Source organism: the organism of the source record quoted next, unplaced genomic scaffold, assembly GCF_019419815.1.
Source record: "Pyrus x bretschneideri cultivar Hongxiangsu unplaced genomic scaffold, Pyrus_bretschneideri_v1 Contig83, whole genome shotgun sequence".
NCBI lineage: Eukaryota > Viridiplantae > Streptophyta > Magnoliopsida > Rosales > Rosaceae > Pyrus > Pyrus x bretschneideri.
Window position 1 is genome coordinate 835,969 of NW_025999824.1, and position 13,606 is coordinate 849,574.

General features: G+C 35.6%; 1 protein-coding gene across 1 annotated transcript; it reads left to right on the forward strand.

Annotated features, from left to right (window-relative positions):
• The first annotated feature begins 1,116 nt into the window (after positions 1 to 1,116).
• Positions 1,117 to 10,212, forward strand: LOC125473358 (nuclear pore complex protein NUP93A-like). The gene is made up of 15 exons (XM_048576043.1): positions 1,117 to 1,330; positions 2,439 to 2,530; positions 2,780 to 2,846; positions 3,334 to 3,393; positions 4,342 to 4,431; positions 4,792 to 5,061; positions 5,411 to 5,506; positions 5,601 to 5,735; positions 5,973 to 6,026; positions 6,134 to 6,217; positions 6,982 to 7,068; positions 7,141 to 8,043; positions 8,483 to 8,664; positions 9,254 to 9,545; positions 9,780 to 10,212. Exons 1-15 carry the CDS (start codon positions 1,229 to 1,231, stop codon positions 9,855 to 9,857), a joined length of 2,592 nt encoding a protein of 863 aa, XP_048432000.1. The 5' UTR covers positions 1,117 to 1,228; the 3' UTR covers positions 9,858 to 10,212.
• The last annotated feature ends 3,394 nt before the right edge of the window (positions 10,213 to 13,606 follow it).

A 13,606-nucleotide genomic window follows, 5' to 3' on the forward strand; every position in this document is an offset into this window, starting at 1 on the left:
TAGAAGAATATCGCAATCAATCAAGAACACCAAAAATTCAACACAAAACAAGTAAATTGCATCAATAACATGTAAACCAATTTAATAAAATAATAAATTAATCATAAAAAGAATGATTAAAACGTAATACTCCCTGATTGAAGATGAACAAACTCTCTTTAACACAGCATAAGAGCGTGCTGATAACGTGTTGTAAGCCTATTTGACTGAAGAATTAGAGAGAGAGAGAGAGAGATAATGCAGCAAGCATTGCGTGATCTCTGAGGTGTGTTTGTTCACCACATTACGCTTTTATTTATAGTAGCAGGAAATGTTAATTCCTTACCCTCATAGGATTACAACTCTAAAGTATAAATTATGGTAGAATCCCATAAAAATTTCTTGAGATTTACACAATCATATTTCTAATCTAATTAGAACTGCAACAATAGATACTAATTTCGTCATTAAATATCCATGTCCAATCATAAAAAACATTGATTTTTGGAGTTGTTCATGATAAGTAAATATCATAAATTGGTCCAATGAAAAAAGAAAAGGATGACAAAAGCAAATACAACAATCGCTGTCAAATAATTCTAGAACTTGCGACAACAAAATTAGAGCATTGAATTTAAAAAATTAATGATGTTGCATGATCTTTTGATCTCTCCTATAAGCACCATTGAATTTTCATTGGTTTTGGTTTAAAACTTTTGAACTTTCTCACATAATGCAACTTTTGTAACTCATAAAAGTAATGAGTTCGGTGAAAATACATATATACTATAGAATACTATATTATACTATGCATAATGTGTGTCATTCGGGTCAGATTCGGAGTCAGATACATATCAGAAACCCTTATAACGATAACCAAATAATATTTCTATTTTTTCCCATATCCGAAATATACCCGAATCATCATTCCAAATTCGGTCCATTAACGCGGTTATTGGGTTTAAGTGTTTGAATTGCCATCATTAAATGTGTCACTAATGAAAAATAAACACTTTAATGCTTAAGTAATAATTTAATCATTAACAAGTATTGGTTTACAAAATTTGAGGTAAAATTTTTCCAATAATAACTTTGGGATTAATAATTCGCACAACAAATTCCGAAAGCATTTTTTTTTTTTTTGGAAACATTCCGAAAGCGTTTGTCTGCGGTTTTTACGGTGCCTGTTTAAATTTCGTTTCGTTAGGGCTTTGAAGAAGTCTTAAACCCTTTCCCTCTCGGAGAAGCCATGGCGACGGAGCAAAACATGAGTAGCTGGACCGATCTGCTCCACTCCTCCACCAAGCTTCTCGAACAAGCGGCGCCTTCCGCTCAGTTCCCTCCGCTACAGGTTCAGCTCCTCCCATTTCTTCTCTTTTTCACTTTTTATTTGTTTTGTTACCGAGAAAACGAAGGGAATTTGATGACTCGGTGAGAAATTTCTAGTGTTAGGGTTCTCTAACAATTGAGGAAGTAGTTAATCCGCTTAGTCATTGTCAATCCACTGCTCAGATTTTTGCTGTGTTTCTGTAATTGCAGTGTTTGGTTTCCTAGAAAATTCGGGAAAAGAAAGGAAAGTTCATTTTGTAGTGTTTGATTTTCATTATTGGGAGTTTCGATAAATTTGTATTTTGGATGATTCATTACTCAAATTTGAGCATTCAGTTATCTTCAGCCTGATGCGATTATAAAGGTTCACTGCGAATGCACTTAATTTGTTAATAAGGACTCAAAATTAAGTTCTTTTACTTTAGTAATAAGGTTCAACTTATTAGTGTTCCGCAAATGGGAATGCAATACTGAATGGAAATTTATATTTGTGACTTTTTCTCTCGTATGCGGTATTCCTTGACTGAAAATGTATAAATGTCTATTTGAATGAAATGTTCTTTTGAAAACTTTCTTCTCATTGATGAAACACTTGTGTGAGGAAGAAAACTAGCAGGATACAAATAGCGAGGTTCTTATCTTGTTTTATTGCTGAAAAATGCTGAGATAATATGAGTTTTTGAATCTTTTAATAGTCCTTTATTAGTTCAGCCAATTCAACAAATTTATACATTTATATTGAAAGTTTTAGGTTCTCTTTTTTATTTTCCATTTGTGCTTATTAGGCAGCTGAAAAAACCCTATGGAAAGCAATAAATTGGGACTTCAACTCTTTTGAATTTTAGTTATGAGTCTCACATTATTTGTTAAATAAATAAAAATAATTAATTGTCAGAGAGGACATAAAGAACCACTCATTTATGCCCAAAAATAGCGGTCAGGTTCAACCCTCCCTCTCTCACTCCCCACTCTTGTTCACAATCTTAGCAGGGCATTCAGGCTATGATCCTGACTACAAACAGTAAAACTTTCTGTATATTATAACAATGAGACCAAAAGGAGATATACTTTCTATGGATCCAGTTATCTTGTTTTTATGGGCTCTGTTTTGATATATTTATCTGTTTCAGAGAAATTTAGATCAGTTAGAAACATTATCTAAGAAACTCAAAGCAAAAACCCTACGAAATGAGGCTCCTCAACAATCCGTTGCTGCCACAAGGTACTAGAATGATTTCTGTCTCAAAAATATATTGTATTTCTCAGATTCACTTTCCTTCATGTTGATAAATCTCTTCTTTTCATAAGTCACTTTAATTCTAGTTGCTCTTAAAATATAAGAATGTGAATCAAAACGTGATATTGCAGATAAGTTTGAGGGTATATATCAAGTTCTGTTCTGTGTTTTGTGTCCTGTGCTTAATTTATTAGGTAGTATATGTGTTCAACTTTATCCTATTCATTTTTACAGGCTTCTTGCACGTGAGGGACTAAATGCAGAGCAGCTTGCACGCGACCTTAAGTCCTTTGAATTGAAGGTACTAATAGGATCAATATCTACACATTCTACTTTTTGTAGAAATGTGCGTCATCAGAATTTTTCTTGAAAATTGTCAACTGTACTAAATCATTTGATAATTCAATTTGGATGCTACATTTTAAAACTTTCTTTGTTTCATGAATCTCAAGGCATTTCCATGTGTTCAACAATATTTGTAAGAGAGAGAGCTAAGTAGTAGAACTATGTAAAAGAAGAATTAATATTGAGAAGAATCTCCTGATATACTAACACACGAAGTTCATTTATTGTCTAAGTCCAATAGTGATCAAGGAATTCTTAGCTCAAAATTAACTGTATTTGCTTTGAGTTATTTTCTTAGGTTAAGTCAATGGCTGCTTAGAACTCCTGGGTTTATACCTCCAGAGAACAATTTTCTTGCAATTTTCTAGATTCTTAAATACTTTCTCATTCCTCATCCTGTTAGACTAATTTATTTCTGTTGTTTTCCCTTTCTTCATTAAAAGACAACATTTGAAGATGTTTTTCCGTCTGAAGCAACAACTGTTGAAGAGTATCTGCAGCAGGTAGATTTAACTCTATAACTTTTTACTAATGATCTGATTAGATTGCTGTATGTTTCTTTCATTACTTTAACATTGGGTCCTCCCTGATCTTCTGAAAGATGATTTTACTTGATACATGCTTTAAATCTTGTGGGGTAACATGATGGAACTAATGTAATAGACATTAGAAACTATGCATTTATTTAGCAAGATTTTCTTATAGAAAATTTGGCTATTAATGTCGGTATTACAAGATGGAACTCCAACATATACAACTATTCATCATGCCTGTTGCTGGTTAATTATTATTTTGCGTCATTACATATTGACTGGACTCAGGTTTTGTAATTAATGTAATGAAGTATGGATAAACTGAATGTTGGACCATTTAGATGAGTTTTATATTTTTATCTAATTATGTTTTCATTCTCTAAAGTAAAAATCTATGTACATTTGTTTTATTTACTCTCCAAGAAAACATGCTTGTGTTTTGTTTTTGAATATTTGTCTTTGGGGCATCTAACGGTCCTTCATACAGAGAAATTATATTTCCATCTATAATTGAGATAAATTTGTGTTTCATTATTTTTCATTTTCTTAATTTTCTTTCTTTATGACTTTGTTTTTTGGTCAGCTAATTTTCTTTTTTATTTTTTATTTTTTTTATGGCTAAATACACAAGTTTTTATTTATTTATTGTGATGTCTGAGTGCAGCTAAAAAATTTGACCAATGATTTATATGGCCTTACGAATTTGCCTTCTTTTGGATACCGTATAACGTTGTTAGAGACATGCGTTTAATTTTTCATTGGTGTATGAGCACGATCTATATAATATGGTTGCACGCATTTGTTTTCTTTCATACCTTAAAATGCTTTGTTTCACTTTTCTAAGGCCTACCTGTTCTGATTTCTAGAGATTGATGGTGATTCCTTGACCTTAATGTATACAATTTTTTTCCTGATTAGGTCCATCAAATGGCAATGGTCTCAGCTCTCCAAGAAGCTCAGAAGGATAACCTTAGAAGTTTTAATGATTACATGTTGAAGGTTTTGGAGGTTAGTGTACCCCAATGGATTTTTGTGATATCATATTCACTGGGTTTCCCTTGTTTAAAATTTTACTAGTTTTTATTTATTTATTTTTATATATGGCCGCTCTCATGGCTGTGTATGCTCTGATATCCTTGGAGAATCATTTTAATTCCTTCTTTCTGTTGCTTTTTAGTTATTGTTGGACAAAATAATGAATGATTGCAAGCTGCTTCAGTTTAAAGATCCTGTTGCCTTAGTTTTGACAAAAAGTAGTTACTTAGCGAAGGAAAAGAATTGGCATGAAAGTGTTTTAAATCAGTTGGATGATTATTTACGCTCATTCTATGTTCAAAGTTGGTTATGGCGGAATTTGATATTTTTCAGGAGGATTGGCAAAAGGAAAAACGTGATTTCCTTCAAAGCTTGAGCCAGATTTCGACATTACCCAGGACTAACATGACTTATACTAGCAGCAGTGGTAGTCGTTCTGGTCAAATAGCATCTATAACTTCTAGCCGTCAAGTGTCATCTTCTCCATCTAGCATGGAGCTTGTACCTTTAGCTAGCAAGCCCATCCGTGACAAGAAAGCCTCTGTCTATGCTGAAGTTGTAAAAATTCTGAACAATGCAAGGCAGCATGGATTACCATTTAAAGTAAGTTTTTCTTTTTTAAGGTGTGATATTGTGAGGAATCTGAAATTATGAGTTTAAAGGAAGTTTTTCTCTTAAGCTTAAAATTCTTTTTCTATCATATTTTGAGGAATCTGAAATTATGAGCTCGAGTGAATTTGATCATGCTCCATTGTTTGATAAATACCCAAGAGTCTGCTTCGAATTATTAAACTATAATGCAATGGCAGAGTATGCATACTTGACTTGAATGCATTCACCTTTTAGTTTGGTGGGCTTTGTCCTTCTACAAATTTTATTTGATGCGTGTGATGTTACGAAATAATGAGATTTGCTGTAAATGTTTGCTGTTAATTTATTTTCTTTTCATTAGCCTGCTACAGCTTTCAAGGGTGCTTATGAGAGTTTAGGCCTTGATGGATCTGGTGGAAAATCAGTTAACATGCAGAAGATATGGCACCTTCTTCAGGTATACTTGTAGACATGTGCTTTTCTAATCTGCTGGATGTTAGCATGTATTTTTTTTTTGGATGTTGACAATCTGATTCTCATTATGGTAACAGACATTGATGGGTGAAGATCTAACCCTACCGCGTAGTGTTTCAAAAAGAATGTCATTGGTTATTGGGGCAAGGCGGCACCTAGAATGGGGCCATGAAAAATACATCATGGATACAATTCAAAGTCATCCGGGGCAGGTACTAAATTTTTTTCTGTATGTTGGTTGTGAAACAGATTAATACATGTGTTTTTATTTGCTTGGTCCCAATGGTTACATGCTATCCTTTTGTTACTTTCTTGGACTTTCTGCTCTATAAATTCTATCGGGACAATTATACTTCTGCAGCAACTTTTTCCTTTGCATTGTCTGTTAACACATTTCACTTTTCATAATAACAATCATAATTCATGGTCACCTCTTGATCTCATTGCAGGCCGCCCTTGGAGGAGTTGTTGGAAATTTACAAAGAATCCGTGCCTTTCTTCGGGTTTGTAATCATATTTTTCTTTAAACTTTGATACCATTCATGTTTTACGCGCTTTGTTATCCTGTAGAATCTTTATCATGCAATTCAGTATTTGTTTGTTTCTGCAGATTCGTTTAAGAGATTATGGAGTTCTAGATTTTGATGCAGGCGATGCTCGCAGGCAGCCTCCTGTTGATACCACTTGGCAGCAGGTCTTCAGTTTTTGTCTTTTACATTTCTTACAATTTCCATTCTTGTTTATGTCAACCTTATTTATGAAGATGTACTTCAAATTCAATATAACTAATATATCAGCTTACAAGTTGTATGTACACATTTCATAAATCTGAATCATCCCTTAGATCAAATTGTAGGTATGTCATTTGATCATTTTTTTTTGTGTGACAAAGTTTTTATGTAGACTATGGGCATGTTGAAAATCAAATGTTTAGACGGAACTTTGCCTGTATGCATTTGTTTAGATCTTATGTCAGAGTCTTCTCATTGCCCTTGTCTTCAATGCTATGAAAATGTTTGCTATGTATATAGGATGAAGAATCCTATAGGAACTTGTGCCCCTTTGATCCTTGAGGCTATCTTGCGCTGATGGAGATATTCATTCTCTCGTATGGCAGTGTCTCATTTGTTTGTTGGTGTTAAATTCTATTTGTTCGTAACACTGTTTAGGCCTTCTACTATCTTTTTACCTCTTGTTATTCATTTAGTTGTTTTAAGAATTTGGAGAAGGCGCAATGATTTATTGAATGTATCTTTGGGTCGTTCATTCCCTGTTATTGTAAAAGGAGTAGTAATTTGAAAGCAGAAAATGAATCTCTAATAGAATGTTTAACTCCTCCCTTTGTTCCCTTCCAAAATTTCTTTATTAAAATTAATTGGACATATATCGTAGTTTTTATTGTGAAATAGTCATCCAAAGAAGTTGATTTTCACTGAGTTCTATTATTATATGTGGCAGATCTACTTTTGCTTGAGAACTGGGTATTACGATGAGGCTAGATCTGTTGCTCTGTCATCTCGTGCTTCACACCAATTTGCTCCTCTGGTAAAGACTTTTGCATGTGCATATAATGTTATAGCAAATGCAGTGCCTTAGTCATGCTTCATTTTTGTACAGCTTACGGAGTGGATTAATACTGGAGGTATGGTGCCTGCGGCGATCGCAGCTTCTGCTTCAGAAGAATGTGAAAAAATGTTAAGAATGGGTGATCGTGTGGGCCGAGCTGCATATGACAAGAAAAAGTTGTTATTATATGCTCTTGTATCTGGTTCTCGTAGGCAAATTGACCGCCTACTAAGAGATCTACCAACCCTTTTCAACACTATAGAGGATTTCTTGTGGTTCAAATTGTCTGCTGTAAGAGACTGCCCTGGTGGAGCTGCACCCATTGTTATGAATGAGAGCTTGGTACCATACACATTGGATGATTTACAGATGTACTTAAATAAATTCGACCCATCATATTATACAAAAAATGGGAAGGACCCCCTTGTGTACCCATACGTTTTGCTTTTAAGCATCCAGTTGATACCGGGCGTGGTATACTTGTTCAAAGAAACTGGAGATGAGGGATATAACATTGATGCTGCCCACATATCAATTGTGCTAGCAGACCATGGGTTCCTTTCTGAAGGTGCTGGCGCTGGACAGAAAATGGGCGTGATGGATGCTTACGCAGAGGCATCAAGCATAATCAGGCAGTATGGATCTGTATATTTACGTCTTGGTAATCTATCAGTGGCATTAGAATATTATGCACAAGCTGCTGCTGCGGTTGGTGGTGGGGAGTTGTCATGGTCTGGAAGAGGCAACGTGGACCAGCAAAGGCAGAGAAATTTGATGCTGAAGCAGCTCCTTACAGAGCTGTTGTTGCGGGATGGTGGGATCTATCTACTACTTGGATCAAGAGGTGCCGGAGAAGAAGGTGAATTGGGGCGATTTTTGACTGATGTAAAAACAAGGCAACAATTTCTTCTTGAAGCTGCACACCAATGTCAGGAAGCTGGGTTGTATGAAAAGGTAATATTTTTTGCCTTGCTTTCCATGCTTTTAGTTTGCAAGTTTTGTATGGAGAAGTTGCAAGTAGAACGAATCCTCTTTCCTGTTTACACTAGTTATTTATTTAAATATCTTCTTCCTGTTCCATTTATATGCTGTTTTAATGGTTTCAAACGGACATTAATTATTACTCGTTGTTCAGTTCTTATTTTTTGGCCTTGGTGATGAATTTAACCTTTTCCGTCAGAATAGGGCCTAGTACCAGTGTACTACTTAGGAGTGGATTTTTTAATCTTAATTCTGCCATCTTCAAATGTTAATATTTTTTTTTCTGTATTAGTACTTCCTTCTTTGTATGCTGTTTCTTTCTTAATAAAAAAAAAATATATATTCTGATGCTTTAATTGCTTTTGCTCTTTTCTTGAATCTTGTGTTCTCCCTCTCTTCTCTGTCCATTCAGTCTATAGAAATTCAGAAACGAATAGGAGCATTCTCGATGGCATTGGATACTATTAACAAGTGCCTCTCTGAAGCAATTTGTGCCCTTTCACGTGGTAGATTGGATGGTGAGAGTCGAACTGCTGGCCTCATTCACTCTGGAAACGAGATCTTGGAAATGCATAAATACTTTCCTGATATCAGGTCATTTTGACACTCAACATCTTATGTTTACTCTGAACTTCAGCTAGGTTGAATAATGTTTCTGTTTATACTGGTGCTAATTTTGATGGATACTGGTAATAAAAATAGTTGAGCACGACAGACCTTAATGTAGAGGTGGTCTTTTAAACTGAGAATTCTTTGAATATGTAAATCTAATTTCGATAAGTGCGAAAATATGATTGAAATAAACATGTCTTTCTATCCACACACATATTTTTACTTCTCATACACGCATCTCAATTTTCGGCCATCCAACCGAATGAATCGAAGAAGATCAATGGCTAAAAATTAACAAGAGTGTGTGAGAAGTAAAAATGGGTGTGTGTAGCACTATCCTATTTAAATAGTTTCGATTTGGAGTTTTTCCTACTTTTAGATTGTAACATCATCAAGAACGTGAAGTGCATACAAAGGGTCGTGTTTATTTTGTAAAGAACATAAATTTGGAAACTGTATCTTTTGATGGATTTTCAAATCATACCGTACTTACTCTTTTCAGATGATTTCTGATAATCTTTCTGTGTATGCAATTTTTCTGACGCAAGAGTCATTTGAGTGTACTGTGCAGTCCTCAAGAGACGGAAAGTGTTTCAGAGCAGTCCATTGTTTTAAGACAACTCGAGGCCGTACTGTCAATCCATAAGTTGGCAAGAGGAGGCCATTACGCTGATGCCTTAAGGGAGGTTGCCAGGCTTCAATTTCTTCCCTTAGTTCCTGGGACACCAGATGTTACCACTGATGTCTTCCAGAATTTATCTCCACATGTCCAAGCCTGTGTTCCAGACCTCTTGAAGGTCGCCCTCACTTGTCTGGACAACATGGTGGATTCTGATGGGTCTCTCCGTGCCTTGAGGGCTAAGGTATTCTTTTTCCACCACCCAAAATAAAAGACCTTAATGAGATCCTTTTCCATGCCTGTTTTCTGTTTTGGTAAAAAAATAATGCAATTCTCTGTTTGATTGTTAAAATTAAGGCGTGACTTGGGATACTCATAAAGTTGATGGATTAGAAGCTTAATTTTATTGAAATCATCTTCCGTTACATATGTATTGTTGTCTGTTTCATGATGTATCCTGTCCATTGGGTTTATGCAGATTGCTAGCTTCATAGCAAACAATTCCAATAGGAACTGGCCTCGTGATTTGTATGAGAAAGTTGCGCGGAGCTTGTGAAGCCGATGAACCACGAGAGATGGAAGACACCTGTACGGTTTGGTTGATAGTACAACGCGTGTTACCAATTGTAAAAGACAATCTGAAGTAGCAATTGTACTTTGATGAGTGAGTTGTTAATTTGATATTAGCGGTTTCCTCTGTTTTGAAATCAACTGGGCTACCTGAAGTGAGATGGGTCTGATTTGTCATGTGGAATATGAGCACCAAAGTCACTCTCATTCCCAATTTTATAGCGAATGTTTGGAAAAAAGTGACCCTTATTTTGTACTGATCTCTTTCTGCTACGTCGAAAGGATTTTTTGTGAACCAAATGACATGGTAGTTGATGATTGAATTAATACTTAAGTGTTGATTAACGTGCTTACATCCTATTGGTGATACATTATTTGGTTTGTAAATTTAGTTTACAAATTTGATCTTCTTAGCATTATCCATAACTATTCCTAATTCTAATCTATCAGCTTCCCTTCCTGATCGCTTTTCTCACAAGTTAATATTATTCTCGTGGAGCGTCTCTAATTAGCTCCCGAAATGAGCTCCTAGGTAAAATTTAAAGGATAATCATACGATACGAGGAGCGGCAAGGAGTGATGCGCCTCCATTTTCTTGGTCTGATAAATCCACAACCTTTTTAAGCTTTTATACACTCCAGCTTAATTTTGACCCTTCATTCTATTTGACTTATTTAATCGGAAGGTAGAAATAAAAAAATAGTGTGTAATAAGCTAAAAAGAGTGTAAAAATCACTTCCCTTGTCGAATTTGATGGATTTGAACGATCATAATGCATTTTAAAAAAGAATTACGATCAGCAAATTGATTGATTACCAACAAAATTTAAACAAGCACTAAAAATATAATCTAGTGCACAAACACACAATTAGATAATGAAAAATGGAGCAAGTAACTTGTACCTCAGTTGATTATTAACATTCGCCTTTGCACCTGAGGTCCTGTGTTTGAATCTCAATTCCCAAAGTTTATTGTAGATTCCTGTATCGTTTATCTAAAAAAGATGAAAAGATGGAAATTAGAACCTTGCACTGCTGGGATGAAACAAATTTGGAGAAGAGGTTAGAGTTGAGTGACCAAATGCAACCGCAAGATTGACTGATTGAGTGAGCGGGTAGTGTTTTCTTTTTGCTACGTGCGTTTGGTTTTTCAAAAGTTTACTTATTTACTTTGGAATTAACTTGACTCCTCAACGGATGAGGAGAAGTTACCTCCTCAATATGCCTTATCGAGTTATGCAATTTCGTTCTTATGATCAAAACGGTTTATATTATTAATTATCCTGTAAAGATCATATCTGCAAAAGAATATTAAAAAAATGAGATTGTTTGTTAATCAAACTAACCCATGCCAATTTGAAACATACTAAAACAACTTGAAACGTATCAATGCTAAATTAAAACGTACCCTTTCCTACTTGAAACATACTAATGCTAAATTAAAGGGAGCTTTAATGAAAAGGGCTTAGACTAACAAATATTTAACCAAAAACCATCCAAAAATGTTATTTAACCAAAAGTGCTCAATATTTAATAAAAAAACCATCCAAAACTATTGTCCACGGGTCAAACTTACAAGCCCCCACTACAAATCTACACTTCTGTAAATATCCCTAAATGATTTGATATTGTCTTGACTCTTCGCCAACCTCAACCCCGCACGAAATAGCCATAATAACTCCCTGTCTTCATATCAAATCGAATTCTCCCATTTCAAAAACAACCAAATCAAAGTTCAAATCAAAGTTGAAAAATGAAGCATTCATTGGAACAAAGCCACCGAAACAAGTTCAAAGAAGTTTAATGACAGAAACCAGTGAAAAAGTGTCTAGAAAAAAAAAAAAAAAACCAAAACATAAAACTGTTTTTGGATAACCCATAACATAATACTATTTCTGGAAAAAAAAAATCAGATGCAGTATTTGTTTTGTCTGTGCACAAACAAACACTGTATTTGGAAAAAAAAAAACCAAAATCCAGAAACAGTGACTTAAATTTCAAAAACAGTCTATGTTTTAACCTTTGAATGTTTCTTTTCTTTCATGCATCAGTTGATTATATTTAAGAAACATGGTGCTTATTTTGCTTTGAATCCAAATACAGTGAATTTCACTATTTCTTTAAAGACGAAAATCTGGAACTCAACCTAAAAAAGTTAGGGGTTGTAGAAGTGAAAAAAAAAAAGAAAAAAGAAAAAGGTTCCTTAATTCAAGGAAAGTGGGAATGTGAGTGGCAAACAAATCAATGGTACAGATTATTTAATCTACACCATTCATTTTTTTAAAACGAATAATAAAAAAAAAGAATTAAATCAGAAAAATTTAAGATGTTGCTGGAACGTGTGAGGAGTTGCCCATTTCCTCCAACGTGCAAATGGGAGTTGCTGCAAAATTTAAGATGTTGCTGGAACGTGTGAGGATGTTGCTGCAAAATCCTTCCCGGCAACTCCTTCTTCCTCGTCAAACTTCCAAAGACTCTGGTTCCCTCTCTGTTCTCAGCAAAGAATGGAGCAAGACCGAAGGAAGGCTTCCTCGCTTCTCCCATCACAACACCATCATTTGCGGTTTCAAACCAAAATATAAAGCCGTAGGCCTCTGAATGTTCGCAACTGAAGGAAGGTTGAAACCTCCCCACTTTCCCCAGTCGTTACGTCACCGGTCACAAGCAGCTGCAGCAACCTCTCCTTCCTGGCGCGCCATCCCATGAATTTCTTCGGGGTGGTCTAAACCACCCCGTGAAGTTCCAATCAAATCTAAGTGCTCCGTGCACTAAGCCACTGTAGCACTCTCAATCCTGCGTAAGCCTTGCGCCAGTAACAAGAAAGGAAGACCTCCAGTTCAGTCGACGGGTCGTGGTCGTCTTCAAAAGCCCTTGTGTTCTCTCCTATGAGTCAAAATATGCAGATAGATACCAAAGCATGGAGCTGCCGTGTACCGTTCTCCCGCCTGGAGGAAAATGATATGCTTGGTAAGACTTGAACAAGAGGCCAATGTTCTCAAAATCCAACAAAATCCGAAGGCAAAAGCAAGGGAAGAAAGTGAAAGCTCCTCCAAAACTTAGAATGCCATTCACGTGAGCATTATGAGCTTGGAGCCCATTAATTGAATATGGTGCATGAAATGAGCATGGCAAAATGGAAAAGGTTACAAGACAAAGGAAAAGAAAGAAAGGGTGCTCATCATACGGGATTCTAAATCCCATAGAAAGCTATCCAAGAAACACTCGAGGCTCCTGCCGACTCCCGCCTCTGTCGAGGATTGTCTCTATCACAGACACAAGCAACAAGTAGCAGCAAGACTGACTTCTATATCAATCTCACTTGTAGCCGAAAACCGGCAGGCGTTAACGTAATATTCTCGTGGACAAAATTAACATGGGAGCTGCGTCTTATATGAGTTCCACCAAAAGCTTTTTGTGCTAGGGATTCGAAAGAGAAGGAAAAATGAAGATTGTAAAGTCTGCAGAAGAAAGCTACAGCAGGGAATAAAAAATGAAGGAAGTTGTCTTCTAAGTTGCTAGAAGATTTGACGCAAACACAAAGAAAAGATGAAATGGAGACAAAATGATAGAAGCTACAAGTCAAAAGTAAAGAAAATAAATAAGTTTTCGTCAAGGAAAGCTTTGTAGAGTAATCGAGACGACGATACCGTAGTAGCTTTGATGTTCTGGCTTCGCAGCTTTAATAGCTGCTCTTCCTTCTTATTCCACCGAAAGCCTTGCTGTTAAGATAAGGTAA